Source organism: Tachysurus fulvidraco, chromosome 25 (assembly GCF_022655615.1).
Source record: "Tachysurus fulvidraco isolate hzauxx_2018 chromosome 25, HZAU_PFXX_2.0, whole genome shotgun sequence".
Classification (NCBI taxonomy): domain Eukaryota; kingdom Metazoa; phylum Chordata; class Actinopteri; order Siluriformes; family Bagridae; genus Tachysurus; species Tachysurus fulvidraco.
Window position 1 is genome coordinate 2,433,918 of NC_062542.1, and position 22,951 is coordinate 2,456,868.

The 22,951-nt window shown below is 39.5% G+C and overlaps 1 protein-coding gene across 1 annotated transcript in view; it reads right to left on the bottom strand.

The window, feature by feature from the left end:
* csmd3a (CUB and Sushi multiple domains 3a) overlaps window positions 1-22,951 on the bottom strand; it is a 252,962-nt gene that overhangs the window by 84,860 nt on the left and 145,151 nt on the right. The window contains exons 31-40 of the mRNA XM_047808368.1: window positions 14,775-14,888; window positions 14,563-14,658; window positions 13,884-14,087; window positions 6,153-6,277; window positions 5,742-5,838; window positions 2,839-2,943; window positions 2,581-2,699; window positions 1,754-1,823; window positions 1,091-1,207; window positions 143-352 (exon numbers count right to left, since the gene is read on the bottom strand). Of these exons, the coding sequence (XP_047664324.1) occupies window positions 143-352; window positions 1,091-1,207; window positions 1,754-1,823; window positions 2,581-2,699; window positions 2,839-2,943; window positions 5,742-5,838; window positions 6,153-6,277; window positions 13,884-14,087; window positions 14,563-14,658; window positions 14,775-14,888 (1,257 nt within the window). The remainder of the gene's footprint in view (window positions 1-142; window positions 353-1,090; window positions 1,208-1,753; window positions 1,824-2,580; window positions 2,700-2,838; window positions 2,944-5,741; window positions 5,839-6,152; window positions 6,278-13,883; window positions 14,088-14,562; window positions 14,659-14,774; window positions 14,889-22,951) is intronic.

Sequence of the window (22,951 nt, forward strand, 5' to 3'; positions counted from 1 at the left end):
GACATAGATAGATAGATAGATAGATAGATAGATAGATAGATAGATAGATAGATAGATAGATAGATAGATAGATAGATAGATAGATAGATAGATAGATAGATAGACAGACAGATGTGTGACCCCCAGGACAGACGTCTCTTACTGTCGTAGACGATGTGGAAGCCAGCTTTGTTCTGTGAGTAGTCACTGTGGAAGATGAAGCTGGTCTCGTGGGTGGTGCTGAAAAACGATTCAGGAACGAGGGAACCGCTGAACCTGTCAATCACCGAACCCGAGTCTGAACTCCCGCTCCGAACCTCCAGGTAGTCGTGAACGGCTTCGGTGGAGAAATTCAGGAACTGCAGGTGAATCCCTGAAGGACAGAAATAAGGACAATGTCAGAAAGATGGGATGATGAAATGATTCAACAACTCGGTAGCTGAAAGAACAGGAAGGATGAGAGAAAGTGAAAGAAGAAAAGGAGGGAGGGTAGAAGGAGAGAAAGAGAGAGGGGGAGAAAGGAGAGAAAGAGAGAAGAGAGAGGTGGAGAAAGCAGAGAAAGAGAGAGGAGAGAGGGGGAGAAAGGAGAGAAAGAGAGAAGAGAGAGGGGGAGAAAGGAGAGAAAGGAGAGAAAGAGAGAAGAGAGTCTATGTTGAGAAAGGAGGACCCTCTCTCATCTCTCTTTCTCTCCCTCCCCCCCCTCTCTCTTCTCTCTTTTGCTCACTTCTTCCCCTCTCTCCTCTCTCTTTCTCTCCCTCCCCCCCTCTCTCTTCTCTCTTTTCTCCCTTCTTTCCCTCTCTCTTTTTCTCCTTCTCTACCCTCTCTCCTTTTTTCTCCCTTCTCTCCTCTCTCCTTTTTTTCTTCTCTCCCTCTCTCCTCTCTTTTTTCTCCCTTCTCTCCTCTCTCTTCTCTCTTTTTCTCCCTCCTCTCCTTCTCCCTTCTCTCCTTTCCCTTCTCTCCCTCTCCCTTCCCCTTCTTTCTTCCTTGTTTTCCTCTCTCTTCTCCCCTTCACTCTCCTCCTCTACCCGAAAAGGAGAGAAGGAGTAATAGTAAACATGTCTTCGAGACAGACGCAGAGCAGTGAGTGGATCTGAGGCTGTGAGACACAAACCGAAGCCCACAGGAAGTCGCACTGTCCAGGTGCAGTCCAGCCCACTGGGGTAATTTCCAGGAAAGCCGGGACTCAGGATGACACCAGTCATGTCCGAGAGAGAGCCGCCACACTCGGCTACGGAGAGAACACACAACACTAATCAGGGTCCACAATTATACCACAAATATCTGCGTATCTTTGACGCGACCGGAGCAAAAAAGTGTCATGAGATTCCCATCAGTGTGAACACAACTCCTACTGGGGTCCACGCTTTAATAACATATCCAGCGATTCCGGATCAGATATACGGCAGGTTTGGGGTTTTTATTTCGAGTCGTGATGATCTTCTACTCAGCGTCCGACGGCGACACCGAACCCCGATACAGGAAGGTACAAATTTGACGAAAGAGCCCCACGATAAAGCAGTGACTGAACAGGATGTAAAAGTACACGATGACACCTGCAGAAAGTCTTCCCAATAAAAAAAACAGATAAACGAGACAAACGAACCCCGACATCCTTCTACAGCCTCCGCAGCCGTAACAATAACTTGACGGAACAAAGCCGAGTCTATTGACGAGTATTTTTTTTTTAAGCGGCGTGACGTCTCGGAGCTCGGAGAAACCAGATGTTACTGAAAAGACGAGGAAGAGGAAGAAGGAGTAAAAAATGAAGCATTACCCAGACAGAGAGGTGCCGGATAGTTCCATCTTCTGACGGGTCCCGGCATACACGTTATATACGCACTGCCCTGCATATTCACACAAAAGAGCACAAAAACAACAACAACAAACCCCCCCCCCCAAAAAAAAAACAAAAAACAAAAACAAAAACAGAAAGAATAGACAGATCAGTAAGTGAAAGTCACATAAATAGATAGATAGATAGATAGATAGATAGATAGATAGATAGATAGATAGATAGATAGATAGATAGATAGATAAATAAAATCTAATATAATATTTATCAAATTATCAAAAAAATACGTAAATATATCAAAAAAAGGTAAAATATGACAAAAGATTATATATATATATACGTATATATATATATATATATATATACGTATATATATACGTATATATATATATATATATATATATATATATATATATATATAAGATTTATGGAATAAACCAGAACTAAAAACACTCTAAATATGTTCAAGATCTACTCGAGATAAAAGAAACGGTTCGATTTAAATAATGATTAAATTACCCATTGTTTCCTTTTTTTTTCTTTTTCTTTTTTATAATAGTATAAGTAATAATTCTTCCACTTCTTAATAACAAGCATGTAAATATAATATCTTTTTTTTTGTTGTTGGGGATTTTTAAAAAAATGTTATTTCATTTTTTTACATTTATTATTTTATCTGAATATATATATTACTGTATATATGAAATAAAAGTAGAAACGAGTGCAGATGTGTTGTGTATTTAATAATGAATAGAAATAAAGAAATGTATTATTTATGGCACGGATTCATTTACAGAGTGTGTGTCCACCTTTAGCGTGTATCCCTGATCGCACTGGAAGGAAACCACGTCACCGACGATGTAGCGCTCGCCGATTTTCATGCCGTTGTTGGGGGTCTGAGGCTCCGGGCAGGAATCCAAACCTATCGCTTAGGACACAGGAAACTCTCTTTGTTTGTCAGTATGAAAGACTGAAGAGTAAAATATTACATCGAAGCTGAATTTTTAGGAAATTCTAGCCAGCGATGTCATTGGACGTACGTTTATGTCGTCTGGTTTAATCCGTACCTGCGTATTCCAGGTGAAATCCTGCTCCGGAAACGCTCATGTCCGTCTGAAACGTCAGGTACAGGTTGTTGGATGTGCTGTTCAGAAGCGGTGGGATGGTGATTCCTGAAAGCAGCACAAATAAGATGTCACTTACTGTAAGTCACTTTTAAAGGTACGGTGCATGATGTGATAAAAATGCTTAAGAAAACTGAGTCGGGTCGACAAACAAAACTAACGTGTAGCCAATGAGCAGAAAGGGGCGTGTCTTGTCAATATGCGGCGGAGAGAGAGTTCAGTGCGCATATCTGACATTAGCCGAAAGCGATTGAAAGATTGACATGGCGGATAACTGCCTTTACCTCTGCCTCGGGTCCTAGGTGTCGAACGTCGTCTTCCGCGTGAAACGGAGCTAAACCTTTCACGCTACAACATGCAGTACTACATAAACACATCTGTATTACCATAGTATTGCTCATTGTGCTCATTTATTGGTAAAAATCTCCCCTCAGCCAGCTGCCCCAGGAGGTTCCGCCATAATAGTCGCCTGGGTTGCGTATGTACGTATGGGGCGGGGCTATCAAAACAGGGGTGACACCCATTTGGTTTAGGGGCGTGTTTGTTTTGGTGATTTCAAATGTCAACATTGGCTTTCAGAGATCGTACACCGAGCCTTTAAACCTCCTTCGACACTTCAACGCTGTTTCCGGAAAATTTAACACCTACAGATACATATTTCGATTTATTTCTTATTTGCCTGTTTAAAAAAAAAAGAAATAAAAAAAAAGAAAAGAAAAGAATTAGTGAAAAAAAATAAAAATTCAAAACTTTTCACTGAATTTCAGAAGAATATCAAAAATGATATAAACGCTTTATATAACTTTTACACGGTATGAAAAAAAGTTCTTTAAAGGTTTATTATTGAAAAATAAGGATTTAAAGTTATTAAAACAAACTTACAAAAAAAAACAACTTCAGATTCGCATCAGTGAAGATCGGATACGTTTAGTGCGCTTTCTATTCAGTTAGTTTGTAATTTAACAAACCGGAGAGCAGAAGAAGGTAAAAGGAGTCAGTGGGGTTGAAAAAAAAAATCCTCATAAAATCTAGAAACAAACCTGTAGCATAACTTGAGCTTCCTATCTGAGAGTGAAAATAAAACGTCTGCTGTTTGAATCTGTTTTCATTTAAATTCGACACGTGATCTGTTCGTTTGTATGGCGGATATTCGCACGTCTTTCATCTGAGCCCGTGTTAATTAAGCGAGACTCGGACTCTCTCTGGATATGACGTGTTTTCTGCAGGGAGACGGTGACCCAGCTTCCAGGCACCGCTGAAGCTGTCATTAACACCAGACATGAAGAATGAAATAATCCTCCTACTTTAATGCTACCTGCGAAACGCTTTCAAAGGCGACCGCAATACGACGTCTATAATCACCGTGAGGTTGTGAATAGTTACAGAAAAAAAGATCCTGAATAGCTGTAAAGACCTCTCTTTGGAGAAGAATAGAAAAGGAAACAGTGTTAACGAGAGGAGCTGAAAACCCTGAAGGATGAAAGCTGACCCTCGCACCGAGAAACAGATCATAAGCATCATGACCTCCTTACCGTCATATTACGGCTCTTTTATTGTCCTTTTAGCTCCGGTTTCATCTGTTTTACACTCAATATAAAACCCTGTTCCTGCCAGACGAGTTTATTAAATAAATCCGACAAGGACAACATTAACATTGTGGACTTCTTGTGGATTTCACTCTGTTTAGGAATTCCCTCGCTGGCTAAATGTATGACTTCCAGGGATTTATGAAGACAAATATGATTTTTAATCCAAACGATAAAGCGCGTAAAAGCGGCTCGACAGGCGACGTAGCGCGTATAAGAACGTATTCGTGTTTACGCTAATAGAAGGCTCGTTAGTCGTGACCATAAAATGACATTTTGTTTTATCAGCATGCCGATTATTTCGAGCTGAAATAACAAGCCTGATTATTTACACAGCGAAAAAATTTAGTTTAAAATGTATAAAAGGTTTTCTAAAAGGTTCTTTAAAGCCCCAAACAGCATGAAGGACGGAGTCTGTGTTTGAGTTCAAATCAGAGTCGATTTGATTCGTTTATAATGTTTTCTGTTCGATTGGCACATAATTAAATGAACCAAAACGCTGAAACATTAGGTCAGGAGAGTGCAGGGATAAAAAAAAAAACCCACTAGCGCTTTGTCTTTGTATCACATCCAGCAGATAATTCATTTATATTCATTTCAAAATATTCAGAACTCCCATTTTCTACAGCTCCGTGTTTGACTCTGGTTGTGATTCACTGATTCAGGAGTCAATTCCGAGTCGAATCGCTTGCTACTATGTGAGCCACGGCCTGTGAGTGTTTTTAATTTCTTATATACTGTAATTTCTTTGCTACAGCACCACCAAAGTGTTTCAACTTAAAAAAAAAAACGAAAACGAAACGAAAAACGCAGAGAAAATCCGTCATTCTGTCCCGAACAAAGCACGAGGGTTCGTTCAGACTCCATCGGCGAGTCATTTCGTCATCCGCATCCGACTCTCATCCAAACATCCCTCTAAACATTCCAGTCAGCCGTCCAGTCCCCGTGTTCACGTTACTACCCTGCTGCTTACAAACCAAGTGATAGTTGCAAATGCAGTTCGGACAACAAACGGATCTTTCGTGGCATACGGTTCGAGAGAACCTCCGTGAGATACCTGTCTCGAGTCAGAAAGCAGCTGAGACTGGGTGCGACCTCTGCGCCGTACGTACACCGTGCAGCTTCTGAGGGCTGTGGATACGGCTCGGAATAACAAACCTGGCTGTTTTCAGCAGCCTGAGAGAAATTTGATGTTGTTTTAATGCGTATCATATCATCGCCTGTCGAATTTGTGCCAGCGTGTCTTGGCGATAGTCCTACCTGAATAGCTGCCAAGTCTGGGTGCGTTGCTGTCAACACCGTCGTAGAAATCCAGCGAATCCCAGTTGTGCTCGGTGGAAAACGTTACGACTGTGATCTGGTGACGACAAATATTAATGACAAACCTGGTGGAATAAACATCATCTCCGGACTCTTATAAGAAAATAATTTACCTCAATATGAACTAATGAGGAGGTTAAAGCATGAACTAAACATAAACTAACGAAGAGTTCTGATTGGTCAGAAAGTGATTCGGTTTTTTGTAACAGAAACTAAAACAATGTGAAAAAAAAAAACGAATCACTTTCTGACCGATCAGAATCGACTCTTATAAAGTGAACTCTTCGTCAGTTCACTGTTGATTATTTTCCCGGAACGTCGTAACACAGACTGGTTTATTTTCTTACGTACTTGAATTCCGGCTCCTTCCGGAACAAAGACTTTCCAGACGCAGTTGAGGTGATTATTGTAAGGTTCGGGGTAACCGGGAGACAGGATGGTTCCTCGGCGTGCTGTAAGGACACCTCCACATGGAACTGACACACACACACACACACACACACACACACACACACACACACACACACACACACACACACACACACACAAACACAGAATCGATTTCTTTGCTGTTTCATTAGTAACAGTATGACATGTTCAATGACATTTCACACTGCGCTAAATCCCGGGTTATTGTCTTCTAACGCTCACAATACTTAGTACTCTTACTTCTTACTACTGTTACTTATCCAATCAGGGTTGTTGAAACGTGAATATGCAAATAAGAAGGTGGGGCAAATCCGGGGTTCAGGAATGTACAGTGTGAAACATGACGTCATTCAAACATGAGGATTCGGTGTTAAACCCAGGTACAGTGTGAAACCTCTAACTACACAACCCAGGATTCTGTTTCGCCGGCGGTTACTAGGACCCAGGGGACTATTTCACATGTAAGAAGCTCTTCAAACTTCAGAGAAGCTCAAGAGTACTTCAGATACTGTAGCACTCAGGAGGAAAATTTACTCCCGTTTCACTGCAATCTGACGCCAATTTTCCTTCGTTCGGAGTTAAAAGTCTACGAGGTCGCGTTTAGTTATTTAGCTTCACACAGTACTTCGGAAGGATCTTCCATTAGATGGTTATGTATTTGTACACCAAGATTTCTTCAGCACTCTCTAACTAATCTCTCTCAGGCTATAAAAAAAACTCGGCTGAAGGCTCGGCGTCTCTAAGAGCTAGAGAAAGTACCCTGATATTAATGCGACTTTGGACCGGCTATTAGTCAAAAGCTACTTTTTCATCCTTCACGTACGCCGCTATCATCCTGGAGTGCATGAGTAAATTCGAGGCTTGGCTTCTTCTTCTTCTTCTTCTTCTTCTTCTTCTTCTTCTTCTTCTTCTTTTATTTTTCTAAAGGCCTGAGTCTGATCTACATAAAACACATTAGGAATTCGTCATTTTCTCTCATTCAGTCACGTCTTAGAATGGATTCAACCTGCTGCTTTTGCATGCTGGATTTCAATCCCTGGGGAACTGAAAAAAAGCTTAAACTCCAAGTCAATGGAGTGACTTTCAGGAGTGTTGATTAGGAAAGGAATAAATCACTTAGAGACGTGTGGTTAAAGTCGTGACACTGAGCTTTTTTCCTCTAGCCGCACATCCGGTACTGTTTTATTCTTCTTATACTGATAGAAATAATTCAATTAGATCATTATTGCCAATTGTGTTATTGGATATTAGGGTTTGAAGGTCGAGTCTGAAGGACATTTGTTGCTGTAAGTGGTCAAGAGACACAATTAGAGGACACTATTGGTTATTAGTGATCAGGTTTCCAGAAGCTTTTAGGGGTATTTATAGGTCATCAGTGGTCTACAGATGTCATTGGAGAATAATTGAGGTCATTAGTGCAGAACAGATGTCATTATGAGTTAATAGAGGTTATCAGAGGTTAATAGAGGACATTAAAGGTCACAGATTGTAATTAGAGGTCATGTGAGATTAACAGTGGTCAAGAGATGTTAGTAGAAGTCATTAGTGGTCACTTGGGGTCATTAGTAGTAAATATATGTCACTAGGGGTTTATGTGCCATTAGAGGTCACCAGAGGTCATAAGTGCATAATAGATTTCATTAGTGGTCATTAGAGGTCACCAGAGGTCATAAGTGCATAATAGATGTCATTAGTGGCCATTAGAATTCATTAGTGATATTAGGTTGCTTGATGTTAGTAGAGGTCATTACTCATCAACATATGTCATTAGAGGTCACTAGAGGACATTAGTGTTCAATAGATGTCATTACAGGTCATTAGAGGTCACTAGAGGTCATTAGTGTTCAATAGATGTCATTAGAGGTCATTAGAGGTCACGGGAGGACATTAGAGGTCACGGGAGGACATTAGAGGTCACGAGAGGTCATTAGTGTTCAATAGATAACATTAGAGGTCATTAGAGGTCACTACTGATCAACCTATGTCATTAGAGGTCACTAGAGGTCATTAGTGTTCAATAGATAACATTAGAGGTCATTAGAGGTCACTAGAGGCCATTAGTGTTCAATAGATGACATTAGAGGTCATTAGAGGTCATTACTGATCAACCTATGTCATTAGAGGTCACTAGAAGTCATTAGTGTTCAATAGATAACATTAGAGGTCATTAGAGGTCACTAGAGGCCATTAGTGTTCAATAGATGACATTAGAGGTCATTAGAGGTCATTACTGATCAACCTATGTCATCAGAGGTCACTAGAGGTCATTAGTGTTCAATAGATACCATTAGAGGTCATTAGAGGTCACTAGAGGCCATTAGTGTTCAATAGATACCACTAGAGGTCATTAGAGGTCACTAGAGGCCATTAGTGATCAATAGATACCATTAGAGGTCACTAGAGGCCATTAGTGTTCAATAGATACCATTAGAGGTCACTAGAGGCCATTAGTGATCAATAGATACCATTAGAGGTCACTAGAGGCCATTAGTGATCAATAGATACCATTAGAGGTCATTAGAGGTCACTAGAAGTCATTAGTGTTCAATAGATAACATTAGAGGTCATTAGAGGTCACTAGAGGCCATTAGTGTTCAATAGATACCATTAGAGGTCATTAGAGGTCACTAGAGGCCATTAGTGATCAATAGATACCATTAGAGGTCATTAGAGGTCACTAGAGGCCATTAGTGTTCAATAGATACCATTAGAGGTCATTAGAGGTCACTAGAGGCCATTAGTGTTCAATAGATACCATTAGAGGTCATTAGAGGTCACTAGAGGCCATTAGTGTTCAATAGATACCATTAGAGGTCATTAGAGGTCACTAGAGGCCATTAGTGTTCAATAGATACCATTAGAGGTCATTAGAGGTCACTAGAGGCCATTAGTGTTCAATAGATGTCATAAGCGAGGAAAAGAGAAAATGATTCTGTTTTTATTTACTCTCACATGTGTATGTTCACAGCAAGGGGAGGATCTGAGTGTTTAATGCAAATTTATGAAAAATTATTATCCTGGGAGAAAGAAATCTAAACAAAAACAAGCAGAAGACGAGGAAGAAGAAGAAAAAAAAAGGTTTGCCCCGTGACGCAGATGTAAAATATTCCAATATAAACAGATGATTGGAAGGTTATTTATTTATTTGTTTGTTTGTTTGTTTGTTTGTTTATTCATTCCATTTTATTTATTTATTTATTTATTTATTTATTTATTTATTTGAATCTACTTTTTTAATCATTTGGCTGGAATTACAAAAAAAAAAAAAAATCTTGTGAGACAAAAAACTCGGCAACAAAAGCAATCCCCTTTGCAGCTCCGCATTATTTAATTCCCTTTTTTTCCGTGCCGCTGTTCTTACACGGCCAAATCAATGCTATTATTCAGCGCACTGCAGTTTCCAGAGCATCTATATTCCACCGGTGAAGTGCGTGCTCCAGCGTGTTCCCATGATAATCAGAAAGGCTTCCAGCCACGTTAATGTCATCATTAACCAGCAGCAGCAGCAGCAGCGGTACGAGAGAAACGCCGGCGTGACTCCAGAATACCGCATCGCATCGCTTCACTGAGAAGCCTTCGCTTTCCAGCTCTGCTCTCTCAAAGCGCTTAGCTTCACCTGTTTGTTAATAACCAGCAGGACATAATGATCTAACCGGGGATGGCGCTTGCAGCTGATGACACTCTGTTGTCATTAATTAAATCCAGCACACCTAATTATCTATCGTGTGTCATTAGCAGATCCGTAGTGACCGCTCGTGTTGTCCGGCTGAAAGTATACGACTAATTTACTAGCAGAGAAGAAGACAGAATTGTAGAGCTGCGCTAAAACACCTGGGGCTCTGCGGTTATGGGGATGTGGTAGCTCAGTGGTTAAGGTGTCATGGAAGGTCATGGGTTCGAACTCTGGGTCCACCAAGCTGCCTCAAGCTACTGGGCCCCTGAGCAAGGCATTTAACCCTCAGTTGCTCAGTTGTAAGTCACTCTGGATAAGGGTGTCTGCTAAATGCCATAAATGTAAAATATAAATTAATCCGGACGACCAGACATAGGAACAGTTTCTTCCCTCAAACAATCCATTTGATGAACAATTAACACCATGGAACACACAACACCTAGTATTTGTACTATGTATACCTCAATTGCACAATTGGGCAAATCGTGGCCTAATGGTTAGAGAGTCTGATTCGTAATCCTATGGTTGTGGGTTCGAGTCTCGGGCCGGCCAAGACTGAGGTGCCCTTGAGCAAGGCACCGAACCCCCCAACAGCTCCCCGGGCGCCGCAGCATAAATGGCTGCCCACTGCTCCGGCTGTGTGTTCACTGCTGTGTGTGTGTGTGCACTTTGGATGGGTTAAATGCAGAGAACAAATTCTGAGTATGGGTCACCGAACTTAGCCGTATGTCACGTCACTTTCACATTTGTACATACATATTGTCTAAATGTTTATTGTTTACTGCACAAAAGCACGTGTGTACATACAAATCGTATATATTGTATACTACAATCGCACAATACTCACACTTGCAAATGTGTACATACAATTTCGTCTATACTCTATATGTCAGTCTGTTACACTGTGGAGCTTCTGGCTTCTGGCACTAAAACAAATTCCTCGCATGTGAAAACATGCCTGGCAATAAAGCTGATTCTGATTTTATTTATATCATTTATTACCAAATGACATCATTATTTTTATCCAATTCATACAACTGAGAAATTGAGGCCCAGCAGTGGCAGCTTGGTGGACCGGGGATTTGAACTCATGACCTTCCGAGCGGTAATCCAACACACTGACACACTCAGACACTACGGACAATTTTCCAGAGATGCCAATCAACCTACCATGCATGTCTTTGGACCGGGGGAGGAAACCGGAGTACCCGGAGGAAACCCCCGAGGCACGGGGAGAACATGCAAACTCCACACACACAAGGCGGAGGCGGGAATCAAACCCCCAACCCTGGTGGTGTGAGGCAAACGTGCTAACCGCTAAGCCACCGTGCGCCCTAAATAAATTATTTCTATAAATAAATAAATAAATAAATAAATAAATAAATAAATAATCAATTTTTCTTTGCTTGTAAAGTATTAGATGCCGGAGACTCCTTACAAAACCGTTGTGTATGAAATAGAATCATTTTCCCCAAACTAACGACATCCTATAAAGCGTTTATTATTAGTCATTATACAGTAGTATATCTCATCATCTGTTACTATAGTAACAACAACTAGTGTCAGAGCTGCTGTTAGAGGAAACGAATCAACGCCTTCAGACTGGAGAAATGATCTAAAACGTTTGAATCTGGTACATTTTCTGTGAAGACGAGCAGCTAGAGGGGAAGAAAGCATGCAGCGTGGTTTCCAATAGCAACCCTCTTAACCCACACACACACACACGTATGAATGTGACACACACACACACACACACACACACACACACACACACACACTGCACCTGACGAGCTGGTAGTTCACTGAGATCTAAGCTTTTACAACAGAGCACAAACAGGAGAAGGTTACAGGATCCAGTGAAAAGCAAACAAACACCACTGAATATTTTGAGGTCAAACGTAAATATGGTCATAATAATTCTTGATTGGTCGCGACCCTATAAATAACATACACTAAGAGCTCGTGCTGGATCATGTGCTATTCTCTAAGCCGCTGAATAACGGAGCAATTAAACAAAGTCGACGATTGTGAATCAGACTCAAATCTGTGACTCTTTATGGACCTTTGTATTTTTTATGTAATAAAACAAAATCAGGGGGTACGGTGGCTTAGTGGTTAGCACGTTCGCCTCACACCTCCAGGGTTGGGGGTTCGATTCCCGCCTCCACCTTGTGTGTGTGGAGTTTGCATGTTCTCCCCGCGCCTCGGGGGTTTCCTCCGGGTACTCCGGTTTCCTCCCCCGGTCCAAAGACATGCATGTTAGGTTGATTGGCATCTCTGGAAAATTGTCCGTAGTGTGTGAGTGAATGAGAGTGTGTGTGTGCCCTGTGATGGGTTGGCACTTTGTCCAGGGTGTATCCTGCCTCGATGCCCGATGACGCCTGAGATAGGCACAGGCTCCCCGTGACCCGAGAAGTTCGGATAAGCGGTAGAAGATGAATGAATGAATGAATGAATGAAAACAAAATTAGAGTAAAAATTAAATTAATTAAATTGAGGCAGACGTGCAGCGAGTCCGAAAACACGTTAGTTATCCTGCTCAAGAAAATGAAGCAATTTGAATGAAAAAAATGTAGCTTGAATATTTCTAATAAAAAAAATATTTTTAATAATACTTTTTTTGTCGTGACCGTACAAAACAACGTGAGAGAGTAAAGCGCAGACTCCGCAGTGACGTAGCACAGGGTACATGGAGAAGGTCCAGGGAAATTCAGCCCAGTTCAGGAGACACGTCTTAATAAGACCTGATTTTTTTTTTTTATAGATGAAATGAATAAAAGTGAGCTGTATGTGTAGCAGGATTGTGCGCGCTCGGCTTATCCTTTAATCGCTCCCCTGGCAAAGAACTTCAATTCAATTCAATTAATTCTCCGAATCTGAATGCGAGTCGAATCAGTGACTCTGTTTCATCTGCATCGTTTTCTTTAGCGCATTAAAACAGGATTAAAGCAAGAAAAAGTCAAGAAAATTATAATAATAATAATAATAATAATAATAATAATAATAATAATAATAATAATAATAAAACAAGACGGCAAAGTATGTTTTCCTTTGAACTCTTAGTTTCTTTCTTTCTTTCTTTCTTTCTTTCTTTCTTTCTTTCTTTCTTTCTTTCTTTCTTTCTTAACTTAAGAACAAATCTTTTTATTTATTTATTTAATTAATTATTTATTTATACATGCTGTTTTCCATACAAAATCTGATTTTTTTAAATATTATTTTTATCTTTACATAGCTGAAAAAAAGGGATTTTTTTTTTCATTTTTATAATGAGATTTATAATTTCTAATATTTTATAATATTAAATTATAATAGATTTTTTTTTAATTTTAGAGTTTTCTCTATTTTCTCTTTGTATTAGAATTTAAAGTGTTTTAAATGATGAAACTAATGTTTTGGTGCCTACAGAGTTGTTTTAATTAAACATTCACAGATTTAATTAAACGGTTAAGGGAAAAAAAAAACATCTCCGTGCATTTTCTCATCTTAACATTTTCTCGTATAAATGACATTTTTATGTCTATTTTTATACTAAGTTGAGTTTAATAGGTGGCGATTTTGTTCATTAATGGAAGATTTATCTGAATAGAGTCAGAGCCAAGACTATAACGCTTAAGAAAATAACACAATGATACAAAAAATGAATGAATTCCACTTCAGTTTAGATTAATAATGGATCTGTGCCATGGAAAAAAAAAACAGCAAAGTAAAACAAAACAAAACGATGCGTATATTTTACGTCAATGACAGAAGAACGAGCTGGAGAGAAAGTAAACCCTGTCAGCAGCATGGGGACATTTTCATCAAATTGAATTCACACAAGGATAAAATCGATTCTCGGAGCCTTACAAAGACTTTGCTGTTTTTTTCCCTCAGATCACACAAAGGTGGTTGTAGTGAATTTTTTTTTTTGCATTAAACCTCTCGAGCTCATGCGCCGCTTCAGCAGTAACGATAAAGAGGAAGAATCGCACACATACCTGTGCATAAAGGCACTGAGCCGTTCCACTGGGCCAGACTGCTGGGCACCGACTCGCACCGGATGGCGATGGCACCGTGGAGCACGTAACCCGGGTTACATGCAAACAGCACGACGGCGCCGAGTCCAAAATCGCTTCCGATCCGCTTTCCGTAGCGAGGCTCGGGGACCGAACTGCACTGGGAAGCGCTGGTCCTGGGTACGGCTGGGGAGAAAAATGTTGAAGCAGCGATGAGTGGGTCCAAGCACCGAGGGTCATTGAATTGTGTATTTATAAAATAAGCATTATTTTACTTATAAATTGTATTACTTTTATTTATAGTTATTTTATATTGTATTAGTGGTTAGCATGTTCGCCTCACACCTCCAGGGTCGGGGGTTCGATTCCCACCTCCACCTTGTGTGTGTGGAGTTTGCATGTTCTCCCCGTGCCTCGGGGGTTTCCTCCGGGTACTCCGGTTTCCTCCCCCGGTCCAAAGACATGCATGGTAGGTTGATTGGCATCTCTGGTAAATTGTCTGTAGTTTTTTTTTTTGGAATTATTTTTAATTTAGTGTTTTTCTAATCAGTTTTTATTCCATTTCACTCTATTTTTCTCGTGTGAGTGTCTCGGTGTCTGTATTTCCTTTAGAAACCGAACAATAAGCATCAGGCACCAGAACACAGCTTTAGTAATTTACCTTGGTAGACAAAATGGAAGCCTTTGGCGGTGTTCGGACCTTCTGCTGTGAACTTTATGGTGATTTCATTTCCAGCACTCAGGGGCAGCGGCTCTCCTTATAGAGGGAATAATTAAAATGAGAACACCAAAAATAAATAAATAAATAAATCAGCCCCCTCTTCGTTTTATGCTAACAATTAAAGACAAAGTTAAAAGAAGTGCTACAGTTACCTGAATGGGAGCCATAGATAGAGGTCAGAAGAGGAGAATCAGAAGAAGGGCCATCGTAGATGTCCACCACGTCGTTGGAGGTGGTTTGAAAGAACATAAACTGGCCAAAAAGTACTAGGAAAGAAAGAAAAGAAAGAGATCGACTTAACATTACGGCATCGCTAATACGGAGGAATCGTAGCAGACATCTAGTGCATCGTAATAACTCTCATCTCATGGACGTGTCCAGGAGAAAATATATAGGACGATAAGGATAAGGGGTTTGATCTTCCTCCCATCTTCACCCAATATGTTAGTGAGATGATCTGGAGATAATCTTAAGCTTATTAAATCTGTCCGAGACGACGCGACGACGTCTGAGCCGAGTTCTCCACCACACAGCCCTAACGAGGAGTCCTGCAGAGGGAAAGAAATCCAATACATTCTTATTGTGAGTGTGAAAGGACCCGTAAAGAGAGAGGAATCGATAGTTAATGTAGTGCTCCACTGTTTTGCTCAGACACGGAGTAAGCACATTGTGCCTGAGGGGCGACCCGGCGTAAATTAGACAGGCGACAGAGCAACAACACGTCGTTACACTGCAGGTGAGAAAAACTGCAGCATGTGTTTTGTCACCGGATTTGAGTTATCATGGAGATCGGCTTCACGTTCGGGTGATGCAAATAAACCGAGAGCAAACGAGTCGGCGGTGTTTGGTAGTTAAATATCACCTCCGGATAGAACTCCTGTATTTGCGGCCGTACTTTACGTTACCGGATTTCAGCCGCACGTTAAGAGATCGGAGCAAAAATATCACATTCGCATAAAAACTGCACTTCTTACTCTTCATAGTTTGATTTTAATCTAAACACTTTTCAAGAGTCAAAATCTCAAAAATGTTCATTTTAAGTGGAATTTCTGATTCTGCATATTTTAATTCAAACTCTGTTTTCTAAGCAAAAGAATGAAGGTTCGATCGGTTCTGTGTGACTAACCATGGAGTCGCCACTAACAATGTTTGAGAAAGAAAAGAAACATCTCTCCTTTATACATTTAATTAAATAGAGTAGAAACACACACACACACACACACACAGCATTTAGCACATGCCCTTATCCAGAGCGACTTACATTTTTTATCTCATTTTTATACAACTGAGCAATTGAGGGTTAAGGGCCTTGCTCAGGGGCCCAACAGTGGCAGCTTGGTGGACGTAGGAATCGAACTCACAACCTTCCAACTGGTAGCCCAACACCTTAACCACTGGTCTACACACAAACACGACAGGCATAGAAATTTCAATAAATAAACAAATAAATAAACAAGTTAATTAGTTAATCTATTTATTTATTTATTTATTTATTTATAGAAAATAAATGTAGAAAAAAAAAAGAAAAAATAAATTAATAAAAAATTATGAATAAGAATAAGAATATTTTTTTTCTTTTTTTTTATAATGAGTCATGGTTAACTATAATCTATAAATAAATATAAAAAAATAAATAAATCAGAATTTGGGTACGGCTGATCTCTGTAATACATAACACTAATACACAGGATAAAGCTTGGAACGTTATACTGCATGTATAACGTCGACATAAACGTCGCCCTCGATCATTTCCACCACACTTTGTGCCCAGATCGTCTTCCAAACGAACACCTCGCTCTCCTACAATCGCTTTAATTCCCCGAGTCAATAACCGAAGCTAGCGTGGGAACGCGTGACCTCTAGTATTAATATGTATTCAGGACACAATCTTCAGACAGATCTTCTTCCCCTGGGTGATGTGGCTGTGAAGACGCATGCAGAGAAAATAATACAGCTGTTCTGTCAGTAAATAAAGTCAGTGTTAAGAATTCCAGGCTTGATTAAGGACGGCACGGAGTGAAGACCTGACAAAGACGCAGCGGGAAACAAAATAAAGAGTAAAGATGAAAATCAAGAGTAGAATTTAGAGCTAAGACATTTATATCCATAAGTGAATAAATAAAAAGGTTCCTAAAAGTGTTTTGAGAGTTGATCAGCTTCCACGCAAATTTTCCACGCAAACCTTACAAGTTCTGTCTATCCATTATTTATAGTGCATTATAGGCACACTTTATAACATACTTCATAACATACATAACACCATACGATCCCTGATACACACCTCTATAATAATAATGGAGAATAAGATGTAATTTCATTACACTTCTGTATGTCCATCCATATTTATTCTGTTTATTCTGTGTATACTGTATGTATGTATGTGTGTGTAGATAGATAGATAGATAGATAGATAGATAGATAGATAGATAGATAGATAGATAGATAGATAGATAGATAGATAGATGTATACATTCCTTTTGTACAGCTATATCTGTCATACCACTTCATACTGTAACATACTTATATAAAAACCACACTATATTTACCATTATTGTCAGGACTCAGCCCGGACTTTGGCCATGTGCCTTTTGTTTATGTTCTGTTTTTACGCGTCTGCCCCGCCCTTGTCTTTTCCTCCCAGCCTCTGCATACCTGTCCCTCACGTGTCACGATTATTAGTACTATTTAGTTGAGCCGCGTTGCCTTGTGCGGCGCCGAATCCTATTGTCTTCATGTCTGGTTTTTTGTCGTTGTCCTGTTTCGTGTTTTGTTTTGTTAATAAATCCCCGTTTATTTTAGCTATCCTGCAGTCGGGTCCATTTTTATTCCCAGCGTAACTGACAATTATTCAGTTACATGTACATATTACTACACCTTCTGTATAACCTCGTACCCTGCCACTTGTAAATAAGCCATCTATGCACTTCTGGTTAGATGCTAACTGTATGTCATTGGCTCTATTGCTCAATGACAATAAAGTTGAATCTAATCTAATCTAATCTAATCTAATCTAATCTAATCTAATTTTGGATTTCTACGAGTTTCTCTGTCGAATTTTGTAACGAAGATCAAGGTTTTGGTGAAAATTCAACAACAGGAAGTCAAACAAATGATAAAATAAAGTTTCATGGCTCTGACCTTCATTTCGTATTCTGCGAGGCTATATAAAGACATGCTGCTCATTACTGCTGCTTAGTAATTGAGGAAGATATATTGGGAGTTTCAGGTACATTTTTTTATAGGTACACTGCTGTAAAAAGAAAAGGAGGTGGGTTAATGGAACCCTAAGTGAACAGAACAGGAAGCTTGTAAAACAGAGGACTGGCTACATTAACTCGCAATGTTGCGAGAAAATAGTGTCAGATGATGGAAGTGTGACCTCCTCTTCTTCCTTAACAAGAAGGTCACAGCTCATTAAACTGCGGAGAAGGTCTAACGGAGCGCTCAGGGTCATCGGCGCCTGTGGAAAGACAGCAGCGCCCGCAATTATTTTCTTTTAGCGAGAACCTGCATGTGTACTCATATACGATATACAGTATATATCAGCTCTTGTTTGTAATTCTCTAAATAATAATCGTGAAAATGTAGATTTGAGTATAAAAATAATACAAAATTTTAAAAATATTAGATGAAATACATTGTTAGTTTTGAATTTTGTTCAATGATATTTTTACTGACTGTTTGTTTAATGACTGATTTTGTTTGTTAATGTTTTTTTTATTTTATATTGAAATTTAGTTTTTTTAGATTGTTTGCAATTTGTTTATTGACTGATTTTGTTTATTATTATTATTATTATTATTATTATTATTATTATTATTATTATATTCCATGACTGAGTTTGTTTGTTATTATTATTATTATTATTATTACTATTATTATTATTATTATTATATTTCATGACTGATTTTGTTTGTTATTATTATTATTATTATTATTATTATTGACTGAATTTGTTTTTTTGATGACAGATTTTTTTGTTACTATTTATTTATTTATTTATTGTTAATTGATTTTGCTTTTGCAATGACAGATTTTGTTTATTATTATTATTATTATTATTATTAATGACTGATTATTATAATAATGATTATAATTAAGTGATTATATTTTTATTGACTGATTTTGTTATTTTATTGCCTTATTTTGTATGTTGACTGATACAGACTCAGTGAACATGAATAATATTCTTTTAGTATCCAATCCAGTCACACAAAGTTACACAGTAATGCAGAATGTCATGAATGTGTTCACATGTGTGTTTGCTTCGCCCGAACCCCATCTTGTTCCCGCCTCTTGTCCCCGTCTTGTTCCTTACGTTTCCTCCCCTATTTATACCTGCGGTCTTGGGTCCTGATTTCGGTTGATTGGTTTTTCCCCCCCTGGCGTTTAAAACCCCCCTCTTTCTTCTATCCCTGCGTTTGGGACTGGATCCTGTTTCCATAAAGTCACCCATACAGTGCAGTAGAAAAATGTAGGTATTTGCTTGGAATATAAATAAATAATATAAAAATAATAAGAAAGAATAAATAAAAGTCCTGATGATGCTGAGAACACAGAAGCCATTTTTACTGGATTGTGTTATAAGGGGACAAAGTGAAATGAAATTATTTACATTTACGACATTCGGCAGACGCCCTTTTGCAGAGCCACGTACAATTTCATGACTCATTTTATACAACTGAGCAGTTGAGGGTTAAGGGCCTTGCTCAGGGGCCCAGCAGTAGCAGCTTGGTGGACCTGAGATTCAAACTTACAACCTTCTGATTGGTTATCTAATGCCTTAACCACTAAGATACTACATCCCCACATATTTATCACATATCAGTGTCGATATCCGTTCAATAACATACAGGAGGTGATGCGAATAAGCTGCAAATGTACAAATTTTTTCCCCTATGAGAACCAGTTGACTTTATCACCTCTGCTCGATCCGGTCAGGAAGACCCGAACCGAGTAGAACGAACCGAAACGAACGCCTTTTCTACTTCGCCAAGCAATCGTGATATGATTCCTTTCTCCTGACGCACGGGACACAACTGGTTCTTCGTGACTCAGAGTCTTGGATGCTATTGTGTAGAACGCAGGGCTTTATGTAAGAGATAACGTGTTCCAATATCAGGAAATAACAGCTGAGAACACCACAATGCCAAGAGGAGTCCATCATTTTCTAATAACAGCTGCCATTATCTCACTCACACCACGCTATTTACCAGCGGGATTAACGCTGTACTCTTAAAATAACAAGCCCATTGTGTTATTTAGCTAACTTTCTATTCTTCATTCTTCACCCACTGTAGCTTGTATACAAATCCTTTCTCAGTAAACACCCCATTCATTTTTCTCATTATTTTTATTTACCTTTACACAGCGTAGCATTAATGAAGCTTAAATCTACTATAATCAAGATGGAAGTCAAACTGAATGGACTCAGAGCCACGCCCCCTTCCTAAAGGACCAAACACTAAACACCAAACAAATACTGCACAGATATACTGTAGATACACGCTTCCTTTCTACACTTCGTTCAGTTCAATTAATTACAAACACACACACACTCACACACACACACACACACACACACACACACACACACACACACACACACACACACACACACACACACACACACTCACACACACTCACACAAACTTCCTGCTTACAATTTACTCCTAAGTAAGATTAACATCTTTAGGATTAATAAAGTATCTATCTATCTATCTATCTATCTATCTATCTATCTATCTATCTATCTATCTATCTATCTATCTATCTATCTATCTATCTATCTACCTACCTACCTACCTACCTACCTACCTACCTACCTACCTACCTACCTACCTATTCATTTAGCTATATATATATATATATATATCCATGCATCCATCCATCCATCCATCCATCCATATATCTATCCATCGATCCATCCATTTAGAAATCCATCCATCGATCCATCCATTTAGAAATCCATCCACCCATCTATCTATCTATCTATCTATCTATCTATCTATCTATCTATCTATCTATCTATCTATCTATCTATCTATCTATCTATCTATCCATGCATCCATCTACCCATCCATTCATCAATCTATCCATCCATCCATCCATCCATCCATCCATCTACCCATCCATTCATCAATCTATCCATCCATCCATCCATCCATCCATCCATCCATCCATCCATCCATCTATATATCTATCTACCCATCCATGTACCCATCCATCCATCCATCTATACGGGCCGAGTCTAAACCTCTCTGTACCGTAATGAGCTGTAATAATAGAATGATTGATGTAAAACCTGTTATTACTGCTATTGCGACTGTTACTTCTGAGACTGACTTCAGAAAATTTCCTGGGATTTTGTTTAAGGTGGAAAGAGTGAAAATGTGCTTTTAAAATTCTCAGAGAAACTGAGGAGCAGTTAAGCTTAAAAGTAAACGTGAAGCATGTGTTAAAATTACCGAATTGAAAATCTGTAGATTTTATCTGCGGTGAGAGGGGATTTTGATACCTGGCAACCCTTTCATCAAGCTCTATTTTAGCCAAACCTGCTATAAATCTAAACAAACAAACCAAAAAGTTGCCTTGATGTCAGACGTTCATGGCACCTGTGGTTTGGATGAGGATCTACGCAGCCTGAGAAACAACACGAGTAATAAAAAAGAGAGAATAACGAGAAGCCAGTCGGCATAAAACGGACAAGTTGCTGAACAGACTCATCTGCTAGAGGATTAAAGTCTTAAATCATTAAGTAGGGATTTCATGAGAACAGGATGAAGTGCATGCAGTTTCCTACGCAAAAGGGATCAGGAAAATAAGAAAAAAAAAAAAAAAAAAAAAAAAGTAAAAACTTGAAACTTGGTTTGAAATGCCACTCTTGCAGAAAAGAGACATCAATCCAGAGATGACACCCCCCCCCCCCCCAAAAAAAAAAATCACAGGTGATTACCTGGGACTGTGAATCGAGAATGTCTTAGCACACATCAAGGCTGTAAAGGAAGCAGGGAAGAAAAGAGGAAGTGACTCGTCTCTAGAGGATTGACGCTCCTCACGTCAGGCTTGCTGCGGGCCATATCCGTGAGCCCTGAGGTCTTTTAGCTTCAGACACATGGATGTGTTTGAAAAAAAAGCAAAAAAAAAACAAAAACAACAACACACACAACAAGACTGTGTATATATGTAGGAAATAAAGTGGAGGAGTTACGGCGCTATCGTAGTTACTACGATATATAACTCAAAAATTTTTGTTCTTTCTGTGAATCTACTAAAAAAATACAAGTACTATATATAAACGTGTTTGTATTTATCCCTAATGAACAAGCCTGAGGTGACTGAGGTGACTGTGGTGAGGAAAAACTCCCTTAGATGGAAGAGGAAGAAACCTTGAAAGGAACCAGACTCAAAAGTGAACCTCATCCTCATTTGGGTGACACCAAAGGGTGTGATTATAAACTGTTATAAACACCAGAGAGTGTTATTATGTATAATGTCCTTTCTACAGTCAGATACAGTCTGATAATTGTGTATCCATTAGGAGGTAGTTGTCCTCAAAGACCACATGGAGTTGGTAATTTCTCACTGAAGGTCTGAAATCTACAAGACTTGAACTACATGAGGTGGATTTTGATACACCGAACACGAATGACTCAGTGAATCAACTTCAGCAGTTGCGTAACTCGACTCTGAATGCGATTCACTTTCCCTGCTGAGTTCTGGAGTGAATTCGAGTCGGATTGTGAGTTTAAACCTTGTGTTTCTGTGTGTTAGTATGCAGCACGTCCACTTCCACAACTCGGCTGTGAAAAGAGTGTAGAGTTCGTATTAATTACATCTACAATCTGGTGCAAGCAGGGTGTGTGTGTGTGTGTGTGTGTGTGTGTGTGTGTGTGTGTGTGTGTGTGTGTGTGTGTGTGTGTGTGAGGCTGGCTGTCTGTGGTCTGGTGTGAGGTGATGAGGATTTTTTTAGTTTCTTCTAGACTCAGAGAGATAGCCACTGATCTGAAAAGAGAGAGATAAAGAGATGGAGAGGGAGAGGGAGAGAGAGAGAGAGAGAGAGAGAGACAGAGAAAGAGAGAGACAGAGAGAGAGAGAGAGAGAAAGAGAGAGAGAGAGAGAGAGAGAGAGAGAGAGAAGAGCAAATGGGAGAAGAGAAATTGGTTTCATGGCTGTCTCGTGCCCACGGGCACTTTCCTGACTCTGCCAGCATGGCCACCCTGCGCAGCGCCAACGTGTCCCTCGTCACACTCGCTGCTCCGCCGGAGGGAAAGAGAAGGAAAGACACTGCCAAGCTGTAAGGGTGTTAATTTAACAGCAGAAATTTCCA